The sequence below is a fragment of the Brachycentrus maculatus genome, unplaced genomic scaffold (assembly GCF_059751285.1).
Source record: "Brachycentrus maculatus isolate JH-2025_06_01 unplaced genomic scaffold, ASM5975128v1 h1tg000492l, whole genome shotgun sequence".
In the NCBI taxonomy this organism is placed as follows: Eukaryota; Metazoa; Arthropoda; class Insecta; order Trichoptera; family Brachycentridae; genus Brachycentrus; species Brachycentrus maculatus.
In genome coordinates, this window is record NW_028281239.1 from 150,852 (window position 1) to 164,261 (window position 13,410).

The 13,410-nt window shown below is 32.4% G+C and overlaps 1 protein-coding gene across 1 annotated transcript; it reads left to right on the forward strand.

Annotated features, from left to right (window-relative positions):
• Positions 1-954: 954 nt before the first annotated feature.
• LOC148302013 (uncharacterized) lies at positions 955-13,126 on the forward strand (the record flags this gene model as incomplete). The annotated part of the gene is made up of 25 exons (XM_088272291.1): positions 955-1,003; positions 1,320-1,496; positions 1,947-2,081; positions 2,181-2,357; positions 2,469-2,603; positions 2,686-2,862; positions 3,658-3,792; positions 3,889-4,065; positions 4,150-4,284; positions 4,368-4,544; positions 5,046-5,180; positions 5,278-5,454; positions 5,538-5,672; positions 5,756-5,932; positions 6,648-6,782; positions 6,879-7,055; positions 7,144-7,278; positions 7,358-7,534; positions 8,278-8,412; positions 8,509-8,685; positions 8,769-8,903; positions 8,987-9,163; positions 10,817-10,951; positions 12,489-12,665; positions 12,992-13,126. Coding segments are annotated over exons 1-25 (3,793 nt in total), but the record flags the coding sequence as incomplete, so codon positions are not given.
• Between the last annotated feature and the right edge of the window lie 284 nt (positions 13,127-13,410).

A 13,410-nucleotide genomic window follows, 5' to 3' on the forward strand; every position in this document is an offset into this window, starting at 1 on the left:
TTACACCGACCGGTAGTACTGTGGCTATAACAGTGAAGGACCACTTACCAGATGACGTTCTCAATACCAAGTCCTACATCTCGTTGGTGCTAGAAGCACAGGTGACAGGTGTTGTGAGTGGTCAAACCATCATCAACATCGGTTTGCCCCTTCAAGGTACATCATGGACTCTTTGTACCACATTCTTATATCGTCCATATTATATTTGATTGCCTGATTTATGGAGTGGTGTTGCATGTATAGTGCTAGTATCATCAAACATCGTGTTTTGATCCACAAACATATTTAATTGTCTACTTCGGTTTTAGTTTCCTCACTTCTTATAAAAATAAATACAACGTTTTTTTTTTTTTTTTTAAATGACGTTTTTGCTTTATGTTCTTTTTTTATACGCACGTATATTAGCTGTGCTCATTTATGTTACTCAAAAATGTATGTCATTAATCACATGCTTACGATAAAAATGATTTATATTCGTGTGTGTTAATCGCATTGCAATTTAATGTATTTGTTTCTAATTTTAAGTAAAGTATCGTTTAAAAAAATGTTGTTAAGAATTTTGATTAGGGGTGTATTTACATAAAAACTTTCCGCGTAAACTTTTAGATGATCCCTCGAAGAAAGTTCTACAGTTTGAGAAACCGTATTATGAGGCGTCCTACTTGGAAAACCACTCACTCAACATACCAACTATCAAGCTCACTGAAGACACCACCTCCGCCAAATTTACTCTATCGGGTGGTAGGTCATATCATTCTAAGGATATTCATAAAATTATTTTTCTCTCAATAAGTCCATAGTGTAGAGATGGTTATTCATATGCTTCCTTTATAATTTCAGCTACAAGTGAATTTTTCACATTAGCAAATACAGGAAGTACAGTCACCATTACAGTAAAAACACCTCTCACGGCGGAAATTCTGAGTTCCAGTTCCAGCATCCTCCTAGTACTAGATGCAGCCGAGACGGGTGCTGTTGATGGTCAAACTATCATTAGCATCAAGTTACCACTTACAGGTATAGAACAAAACTAATTTCAAAAGTAAAAATTAAATAAACAAGCTTTGAACGTCATATTTTATTTTTGTTTTTCTCGCACAGGAACTGATGTTCCAAAACTCTTGAAATTCGAGGAACCATATTACGAAGCCAAGTATTTAAAAGACCACACACTGCAAGTGCCAAACATCAAACTAACTGAAAACTTCGTGTTAGTTGCCTTCGTACTATCAGGAGGTAAAGACAATACTTTTCTTTGAAGATTATATCTGTACAAAATTCGTATTGTAAATTATCGAAAACATTGTTTTTTTTCATAGACTTCAAAGACTCCTTCACCCTTACACCGACCGGTAGTACTGTGGCTATAACAGTGAAGGACCACTTACCAGATGACGTTCTCAATACCAAGTCCTACATCTCGTTGGTGCTAGAAGCACAGGTGACAGGTGTTGTGAGTGGTCAAACCATCATCAACATCGGTTTGCCCCTTCAAGGTACATCATGGACTCTTTGTACCACATTCTTATATCGTCCATATTATATTTGATTGCCTGATTTATGGAGTGGTGTTGCATGTATAGTGCTAGTATCATCAAACATCGTGTTTTGATCCACAAACATATTTAATTGTCTACTTCGGTTTTAGTTTCCTCACTTCTTATAAAAATAAATACAACGTTTTTTTTTTTTTTTTTAAATGACGTTTTTGCTTTATGTTCTTTTTTTATACGCACGTATATTAGCTGTGCTCATTTATGTTACTCAAAAATGTATGTCATTAATCACATGCTTACGATAAAAATGATTTATATTCGTGTGTGTTAATCGCATTGCAATTTAATGTATTTGTTTCTAATTTTAAGTAAAGTATCGTTTAAAAAAATGTTGTTAAGAATTTTGATTAGGGGTGTATTTACATAAAAACTTTCCGCGTAAACTTTTAGATGATCCCTCGAAGAAAGTTCTACAGTTTGAGAAACCGTATTATGAGGCGTCCTACTTGGAAAACCACTCACTCAACATACCAACTATCAAGCTCACTGAAGACACCACCTCCGCCAAATTTACTCTATCGGGTGGTAGGTCATATCATTCTAAGGATATTCATAAAATTATTTTTCTCTCAATAAGTCCATAGTGTAGAGATGGTTATTCATATGCTTCCTTTATAATTTCAGCTACAAGTGAATTTTTCACATTAGCAAATACAGGAAGTACAGTCACCATTACAGTAAAAACACCTCTCACGGCGGAAATTCTGAGTTCCAGTTCCAGCATCCTCCTAGTACTAGATGCAGCCGAGACGGGTGCTGTTGATGGTCAAACTATCATTAGCATCAAGTTACCACTTACAGGTAAGGAACGAAACCAATTTCAACATCAAAATTTACGTAAACAAGCTATAAATATACTCAATAAACAAGCTATAAATACTCAGCATTATTTTGTTTATTTTTTTGGCACAGGAACTGATATTCCTAAGCTGTTGAAATTCGAAGAAGCATATTACGAAGCCAAGTATTTAAAAGACCACACATTGCAAGTACCAAACATCAAACTTACTGAAAACTTTGTGTCAGTTGACTTCGTACTATCAGGAGGTAAAAACAATACTTTTCTTTGAAGATTATATTTGTACAAATTTGGTATTTTTAACTATCTAAATTATTGTTTTGTTCATAGAATTCAAAGACTCTTTCTCCCTTACACCGACCGGTAGTACTGTGGCTATAACAGTGAAGGACCACTTACCAGAAGACGTCCTTAATACCAAGTCCTACATCTCGTTGGTGCTAGAAGCACAGGTGACAGGTGTTGTGAGTGGTCAAACCATCGTCAACATCGGTTTACCCCTCAAAGGTATAGTACGGGGAATCAATGTCCCTATGGATGAATACCCTGGGAATCATATAGAATATCTTTAATCACTATAAATAATCGTATTTCTGTTATATTTTCACATTTTAAAATCAGCTACATTTTGTATTTTTCCCCGCTATAATAGAAACACATTGAGTTAAAAAGCAAATAACGAACATTTCATTATATTTTTTTGACATCTCATCAAGGATGAGATGTCAAAAAAAAATAATATAAAAATAACTCCTGTAATTGGAGATAATCCAGATTTTGTGAACAAGTATATTGGACACACTCAAAATGTTGTGAAAATTTCATTAATGTCCCAAGAGATACGAAGCACCCTTTCATAAGGAAGAGTTAGGAAGTTTAACCGTTTTCGGGACTCACGAACTATCATTATGTATCGTTCATCATTCTGCATAGCATCGAATGTATGTATGTAAGTACTTGGTTTTTGGTGATCTTGTATACAGAGTGCATTTCAACAATTGTTTCGTTTTGATCCCCAATGATATTAAACTGTCTAATTTCGTCTAATTTACCTGACTTATTTTAAAATTTGTTCATGTTCATTCTTTATGCGTTTTCAACTTTACTATATTTCCTTTTCATTCTTTTTGTAATGTTCGTTTATGTTACTCACTAATTTATGTATATTACACTATACATATTTCGATACAAAGCATTTGTTTTTATTTTGGCTTTGCAATTTCAAGATTTATTTCTAATTTATAATTAAATTACTATATTAGAATGATACTTAATTTTTTGAAAATTTTCGGTTACTTTTAGATGATCCCTCAAAGAAAGTTCTACAGTTTGAGAAACCGTACTATGAGGCGTCCTACTTGGAAAACCACTCACTTAACATACCAACAATCAAGCTCACTGAAGACACCAACTCCGCTAAATTTACTCTATCGGGCGGTAGGTCATATCATTCTAAGGATACTCATAAAATTATGTTTCTCTCAATTAGTCCCTGAAAACCTGGTTATTCATATGCTTTCTTTACAATTTCAGCTACAAGCGAATATTTCACATTAGCAAATACAGGAAGTACAGTCACCATTACAGTAAAAACACCTCTCACTGCGGAAATTCTGAGTTCCAGTTCCAGCATCCTCCTAGTACTAGATGCAGCCGAGACGGGTGCTGTTGATGGTCAAACTATCATTAGCATCAAGTTACCACTTACAGGTTTGGAACGAAACCAATTTCAATATCAAAAATAATATAAAGAAGTTTTGAAGATTCTACCTTATTTTATTTTTTTGGTCACAGGAACCGATATTCCAAAACTGTTGAAATTCGAGGAGGCATATTACGAAGCCAAGTATTTAAAAGACCACACATTGCAAGTACCAAACATCAAACTTACTGAAAATTTCGTGTCAGTTGACTTTGTTCTATCGGGAGGTAAAGACAATACTTTTCTTTGAAAATTATATGTGTGGAAAACTTTTTAATTCAAATTGACACAATTATTGTTTTGTTCGTAGAATTCAAAGACTCCTTCACTCTTACACCGACCGGTAGTACTGTGACTATAACAGTGAAGGACCACTTACCAGAAGACGTCCTCAATACCAAGTCCTACATCTCGCTGGTGCTAGAAGCACAGGTGACAGGTGTTGTGAGTGGTCAAACCATCATCACCATCGGTTTACCTCTCAAAGGTATGGTATGGGGGTTTTAAATACCTTCAGATACCGTTCTCGTATGTGTCTTGTTGAATTAATATGTTGTACATTTTTGTAACAATTTTTATCAATTTAATATCGTTTTTTTTAACTTAATTTAAAAGGTAAATTCTTAATTTTTAAAATATTTTGTTGTATGTGGTATTGAGTTATTTTTTAAATCCTAAAATAATGTTTGTGTACATATTTTATTAACAAGGAATATTGTTTTTCATTTTGCACGTTTCATTTTTCAGTTTCATCATATTTTCTCTCATTGGTTTGTCTGTATTCTTAATAACATACATATTTTACATATGCCACTTACAAAATACCTGCAATACAAATTTTGTTGGGGCACTTTTCGCTTTGCATTTTTTATCATGATTAAATTTTTACCCGAACGTCGTCAAAAAACAAAAAAGAATTTTTTTAAAAAATAAAGTGTAGAAATATTTTTTTAAAATTGAACTTATAACCTTTCTTGTAAACTTTTAGATGATCCTTCAAAGAAAGTTTTACAGTTTGAGAAACCGTTCTATGAGGCGTCGTACTTGGAAAACCACTCACTCAACATACCAACTATTAAGCTCACTGAAGACACCACCTCCGCCAAATTTACTCTATCGGGTGGTACGTCATGTCATTCTAAGATACTCATAAAATTATTTTCTCTCAAGTAGTTCAAAGTGTAGAGATGGTTATTCATATGCTTCCTTTATAATTTCAGCTACAAGTGAATTTTTCACATTGGCAAATACAGGAAGTACAGTCACTATTACAGTAAAAACACCTCTCACTGCGGAAATTCTGAGTTCCAGTTCCAGCATCCTCCTAGTACTAGATGCAGCCGAGACGGGTGCTGTTGATGGTCAAACTATCATTAGCATCAAGTTACCACTTACAGGTAAGGAACGAAACCAATTTCAACTTCAAAAATTATATCAAAAGCTTTAAACTTTCTGTTTTATTTACATTTTTTTGGCACAGGAACTGACATTCCAAAACTGTTGAAATTCGAGGAAGCATATTACGAAGCCAAGTATTTAAAAGACCACACATTGCAAGTACCAAACATCAAACTTACTGAAAATTTCGTGTCAGTTGACTTCGTTCTATTGGGAGGTAAAAACAATACTTTTCTTTAAAGATCATATCGGTACAAAATTGATATTTCAATTTTTTTTAAATTATTGTTTTGTTCGTAGAATTCAAAGACTCCTTCACCCTTACACCGACCGGTAGTACTGTGACTATAACAGTGAAGGACCACTTACCAGAAGACGTCCTTAATACCAAGTCCTACATCTCGTTGGTGCTAGAAGCACAGGTGACAGGTGTTGTGAGTGGCCAAACTATCATCAACATCGGTTTACCCCTCAAAGGTATGGTATGGGCGCTCAATGGACCTATGTTTGGATACTCTTGAGATCAATTAGAATTTGTTTATTTCTTTATACCTAATATAATCGCATTTTTTCTGTATTTTCACATTTTAAAATGAGTTTCGTTTTGTATTTTGCCAACTACTGAAGGATCGTTTTAAGTGAAAAAGCCACTAAATGATATTTGATTGTTGTCCCCACAGAGACAAAAAAAAACACTTTCATACGATGAGGGTATGGAAGTCATGCCATTAATAGGCTCATAAACTATCATTGTGTACCGTTCACCACTCTGTCCATCTTCTAATATATTTGATTGCCTGGTTTTTGGGATGTTGTATATACCATACAGTGCATTTCAACATCCGCTTTATTTTGATCCTCGATGATATTGAATTGTCTACTTCCGTCTAATTTACCTGATTTCTTAAATAAATTGTTCTATAATTTAAAAAAAACCTTATTTGTAATAAATATCGTTTATGCTTGTATTCATGGTCATTTTAGTACGTTTTGCTTTCAAATAGTCCATATTTCATTTTCATTATTTATGTTATGTTCATTTATGTTCCTCATACGTGTTTGTTTATATTACTCACGAAATAAAAATAATGTTTATTTATTGCTTTGCAATTTCAAGACTTTTTTTTAATTTTTGATAAAATTATTATATCGGAATAATAGTTTATTTTATTAATTATTTGTTATATTTTAGATGATTCCTCAAAGAAAGTTCTACAGTTTGAGAAACCGTACTACGAAGCAACCTACTTGGAAAACCACTCACTCAACATACCAACTATCAAGCTCACTGAAGACACCACCTCCGCTAAATTTACTCTATCGGGTGGTATGTAAAATCATTCTAAGGATATTCGATAAATAATTTTGCTCTCAATTATTCTTCAGAATGGACAAGATTCACGTGGTTCTTTTACAATTTCAGCTACAAGTGAATTTTTCACATTAGCAAATACAGGAAGTACAGTCACCATAACAGTAAAAACACCTCTCACTGCGGAAATTTTGAGTTCCAGTTCCAGCATCCTCCTAGTACTAGATGCAGCCGAGACGGGTGCTGTTGATGGTCAAACTATCATTAGCATCAAGTTACCACTTACAGGTATACAACGAAACCAATTTTTATATAAAAAATAATATGTACAAAGAAGTTTTGAAGATTCTACCTTATTTTGTGTTTTTGTGTACAGGAACCGATATTCCAAAACTGTTGAAATTCGAAGAGGCATATTACGAAGCCAAGTATTTAGAAGACCACACATTGCAAGTGCCAAACATCAAACTTACTGAAAATTTCGTGTCAGTTGACTTCGTTTTATCGGGAGGTAAAGGCAATATTTTTTTGATATTACATCTGTACAAAATTGGTATTTTTAATTATCTAAATTATTGTTTTGTTCATAGAATTCAAAGACTCCTTCACCCTTACACCGACCGGTAGTACTGTGACTATAACAGTGAAGGACCACTTACCAGATGACGTCCTCAATACCAAGTCCTACATCTCGTTGGTGCTAGAAGCACAGGTGACAGGTGTTGTGAGTGGTCAAACCATCATCAACATCGGTTTACCCCTCAAAGGTATAGTATGGGGGTCCAATGTAACTACAGGAAGTCGTGTGGAACATAATGAATCAAAGTTTAATGAATTAAAAATATATATTTTAAAATCATGTTTTAATTCAATGGCAGCTTTCATTTTGGCAGCTAACTGCAATAAAGACCTTGTTTAGTTTATAAGCTATAATGATATATTATGGATGCCTGAAAAGAGACGAAATATTATTTACTACGATGGTAATATGGAGGTCGGGTTGATTACGGAGCTAACGATCTGTCATTGTTTAACATTCACCATTCTTACCATTGCTTAATGCATTAAATTGCTTGGATATTTGAATGTTGCATATATACATACATAAAGAGTACTTCAACAACCGTTTTATGTCATATCTCAATGATATTTAATCGTCTTCTGTCTTCTTCAACAACTACAAATACTATTTTTTAGTGTTATAAACCTTTAATAAATAACGTCTTTCCATGTTTTTTAATGTTTGTTTTGTTAAGTTATGTTTTAAAGTTGCTTATACAATACTTTTTTCAATTATTTGTGCTTTTTTCACGATCCTAACTTGCATACAAATATCATCTCTGAATATGAACAGTACCTACATAGCCCACATTTTTGCTGTGTTATAATAAGGTTCTGCTTTTAATTTTAAGTAAATGATTTAATTAATGACAAATTATCAATTTTATTAAGAAGTATTTTTTTAAAGAATAGAATTATTATCATAAAAACTTTTGTCGTTAACTTTTAGATGATCCTTCAAAGAGAGTTCTACAGTTTGAGAAACCGTACTATGAGGCGTCCTACTTGGAAAACCACTCACTCAACATACCAACTATCAAGCTCACTGAAGACACCACCTCCGCTAAATTTACTCTATCGGGTGGTAGGTCATATCATTCTAACGATATTCATAAAATTATGTTTCTCTCAATTAGTCCATGAACGGCTGGTTATTCATATGCTTCCTTTATAATTTCAGCTACAAGTGAATTTTTCACATTAGCAAATACAGGAAGTACAGTCACCATAACAGTAAAAACACCTCTCACTGCGGAAATTCTGAGTTCCAGTTCCAGCATCCTCCTAGTACTAGATGCAGCCGAGACGGGTGCTGTTGATGGTCAAACTATCATTAGCATCAAGTTACCACTTACAGGTAAGGAACGAAACCAATTTCAACTTCAAAAATTATATCAAAAGCTTTAAACTTTCTGTTTTATTTACATTTTTTTGGCACAGGAACTGACATTCCAAAACTGTTGAAATTCGAGGAAGCATATTACGAAGCCAAGTATTTAAAAGACCACACATTGCAAGTACCAAACATCAAACTTACTGAAAATTTCGTGTCAGTTGACTTCGTTCTATTAGGAGGTAAAAACGTTACTTTTCTTTAAAGATTATATCGGTACAAAATTGATATTTAAAATTTTTTTAAATTATTGTTTTGTTCGTAGAATTCAAAGACTCCTTCACCCTTACACCGACCGGTAGTACTGTGGCTATAACAGTGAAGGACCACTTACCAGAAGACGTCCTCAATACCAAGTCCTACATCTCGTTGGTGCTAGAAGCACAGGTGACAGGTGTTGTGAGTGGTCAAACCATCATCAACATCGGTTTACCCCTTCAAGGTACACCACGGATTTTTTACCACATTATTTCGTCCATATTGTTTTTCAGTTTTTTCAGTTTTTAAAACGAATACAATCGTTGATAAGCAGCTTATTTAGGTACGTATTTAATAACGAGTTTTATGTACAATTTACGAACACAGATGTCATGTGAGTATCAATTATTTTAGATTTTTTTAACGCTTTTAACTAACATTTTTTTATTTTTTAACAAAGGCTTTATTACTGTTTTTTGTCTGTTATTTATGTATATATGGATAACTGTTTTTATTTTTGCTTTTTCTCTTTTCAATTATGTTTGTCTTGGGCTTTTATTCAGCTTTCTGGATCATTCCGTTACAGCTTCAATTTCTTTTATTATTTTTAATTTAAGTTTTACTTGGTAAATACCACTATTTTAAAATTTATTGTGTCACGTGTTACAATACATCGTACGTACCATTTTCAAACACCGAAAATTATGAGGAATGCATTGAAACGCGTGTCACAATTGACCTTAAGAAGCAGTGGTTTTTACCAAGTAAAACTTAAATTAAAAATGTAAATATATTACCACGAATTGACTGCCGAATGAATTAATGAATCTATTTTTTTTAAACGTAGTATTTTTAAACTTTCGTCGGCATAAAAGTATAGGCGTAAGGCATTATGTCTGGTTTAAATATTTTTGAGTTACGGTTTTCATATGATTTGATTACATATATTTGCAACATTTTTAGTGTGTCCAAATACTTGTTCACAAATCTGGATTATCTCAAATTTGGAGTTATTTTATATAATGTTTTTGACATCTCAACATAGATGACATCTCAAGAAGATTATGGAAGTTTGGGCATTTACGGGCTTACGACCGTCATAGGCTGGTTTAAGCGATCACTTTACACACGTTTCTTTTTTATTACTGTTTATTTATTTGATATAAAAATATGTACATATATATATATATATATATATATATATATATATATATATATATATATATATATATTTATATATATATATATATATATATATATATATATATATATACATATATATATATATATATATATATATATATATATATATATATATGTATATATATATATATATATATATATATATATATATATATATATATATATATATATATATATATATATATATATATAAATATATATATTTATTTATATATATATATATATATATATATATATATAATATATATATATATATATATATATATATATATATATATATATATTTATATATATATATATAAATATATATATATATATATATATATATATATATATATATATATATATATATATATATATATATATATATATATATATATATATATATATACATCTTTGGTGAGATGAAAGAAGCTTTTACTAAGCAGAAACTCTTTCATTTGTATGTGCCGTCCGAAATCTGGATTATAATCACATACATGAGAACGCTAGAAAATATCCTTTTCAATTGATGATTTTAGCTTATAATTTCAATTTATTTCAAACTCCTAATTGGAGATAATACAGATTTGTGAACAAGTATTCGGACATACTCAAAATATTGTTAATATTCCTTTATTTTCTAAAAAATACTGACCACAATTAAATACTGAACATTTTGAGAATAATTATAATTTGATATTATCGTTTGTAGATGGAGGTCCATTGACTATTCTACAGTTTGAAGAAACATACTATGACGCAAAGTATTTGGAAAACCATAATCTGGAATTGCCAACGATAAAACTAACCGAAGAACACAGTTCTGTTCAATTTGTTTTATCTGGAGGTAAGTTTTAAAAGTATTAAATAATGAAGCCAAGTGTGGAGGTCCTCACCAAAACGTAACAAATCCATTTTAAATGTTTTCAAGTAATCAGGAATTCTAGCTTGTAAAACTATTACGTTTGGGTGCGATTTAATGATTTCATATTGGTTTAACACAGGATTTGTCACGTTTTGTCGCAACTTTAATTAAGATTTCGATAGAATGCAGTGAACAGAACAGATTTGCTTTTAAAGGATTATTTTGTGCAATATTGGAAATGTAACTTTTTGATGAGGACCTCCACAGATGATTTTATCAAGATGTATGAATTATGTACTTCGCATGTCCTGTGGATCGAACACGACTTCCGTGTCCAAACATTTGAATGCATTACATTTTAATCGGAAATATCACAGGGTCGTTTCAATACTTTTTATTACCGTATCAAAATATCTATTTCTCCTTTTCTTCTTGGTGTAGCTCTTGTGACCAATTTTAAAGAGGGATTACCCTTCTGCGTTATCGATTCCCAGCTTTATCTATTTCCATAGTGGTCTACCTTGGGATTGGCCGTGCAGTGCAATGTGGGGGAGTCTGGATGGTTCCATTCTCCTCCCATGCTCACACCATTGTCTTCTTCTTGCTTTCCCACCTAACGACATCTTTGATCTCGCATACTTGTCTTAATCTATATGCTTGATATTATTCATAAATTTATCGACAGATGGCAGTAACATCTGTCATCTTTACGAATGCGCTTGTTGTAATACTGCATATATATTCAACTTTCGTAAATTGATGGAATATGAAGGCAAATGTGTTTGCCTAGAATTTTTCACTCAAGAATCACATGAAATCATGAGTTATTATTAATCAATATTTCCCGTACTGATCATCCAAAAATTACACGTAATCCGAAGGGGGTAACAAAAAAGCCTAGTTCGTATTTGTATGGAAATCATAGTACGGAGCTCGCAGTAAGTACCAACTCGCCGCCAACTGAGTCACAGGCAGTACGTCCGTTCCGACACGCCGTCACTCAGCGACTGAGTGAGAGACCGGAAATCGGATCAAACGAAAACCGACTAGTTTAGTTATCTCGCTCTCTCGTAATACCACATTTATTAGAGTGAAAGAAATAACATGTCATTAGCAGACAATAAAATAACGCGCTGATATGTAAGTACGTAGTTCTCACGGGACCAACTGACTGTGGTTTCTATCAAAATAATATTTTGAAACATCAAACGATTTGATATTATATGAAAAAGAAAGGGAAAATTCTCCTTAATATTATTTTTAAGATTTCAAAAAAACATGGAGTAAGTAAGTCTTATAATATCGAATTAAAATCCATATATGGGGGATTCCAATCTCCCTGTTAGATCCGACTAGGTTGATACAATGAGTAATCTTACTCACATTTAGGAATAAGCTATGAAACATTGAAATACGTTTCCTCAGACGAAGAAATGCATTTCAATGGCGTTTAATCTGCTTTCATCCTTCCTTTGCCAATTCCATGTGTTTATGTTTATGGTGTATTTGTCTCTTTCAGAATATAAAGATAATTTCAAAATCTCGAATTCCGGAAGCACTGCTACAATAGTATTGGACAGCCACTTACCAGCTGACGTTTTGAACGAAAAGTCATTCATTGTCCTCGTCGTGGAGGCAAAGCTTGCAGGAGCCGTCACTGGAAAAGCTACAGTCAATTTTGCGTTGCCAAAAAAAGGTAAGAATATTACCACCATAAACCAAAGTATAATATCATTTGTATATATATATATATATATATATATATATATATATATATATATATATATATATATATATATATATATATATATATATATATATATATATATATATATATATATATATATATATATATATATATATATATATATATATATATATATATATATATATATATATATATAAGTTAGTCCCAGGAAACTGCCCTGAGGCACTCCATGTGTTATATTGATTTGTTCACTTATTTTGAACTTTAACAATTTCATAGAAATGCATCAATAATAATAAAATTGTTCCTCTTAGATTTGAGCGTTACTGTCAAATTCAGCGAAAACTTCTATTCTGGTAGCTACGCATATTCCAGCAATTTACTTACATTACCGAAGATATCTCTGGACGAAGGATACAACGATAATATTGATTTTTCATTGGTTGGAGGTACGTCTTATTGATTTATTGTTTTTTTTTCATCATACACATAATTGTAATTACAACAATTGTCAGACCCGTACTCCTCTATAGCTCCGAATGCTGGTTGGTGTACAACACCTGCTCTAGGCAATTAGAAAAAGCTGAAAAGCGAACTCTTAGATGGTCAGCTGAAGTGTCCCTTGGAGACCAAAACAGAGTCCACGCATTCATGGAAGCCTGGGTGTAACAGGCATCAATAGTAAGGTAGAGGAAAGGCAATTGAGAGGGTATGGGCACATAAGACGCAGAGA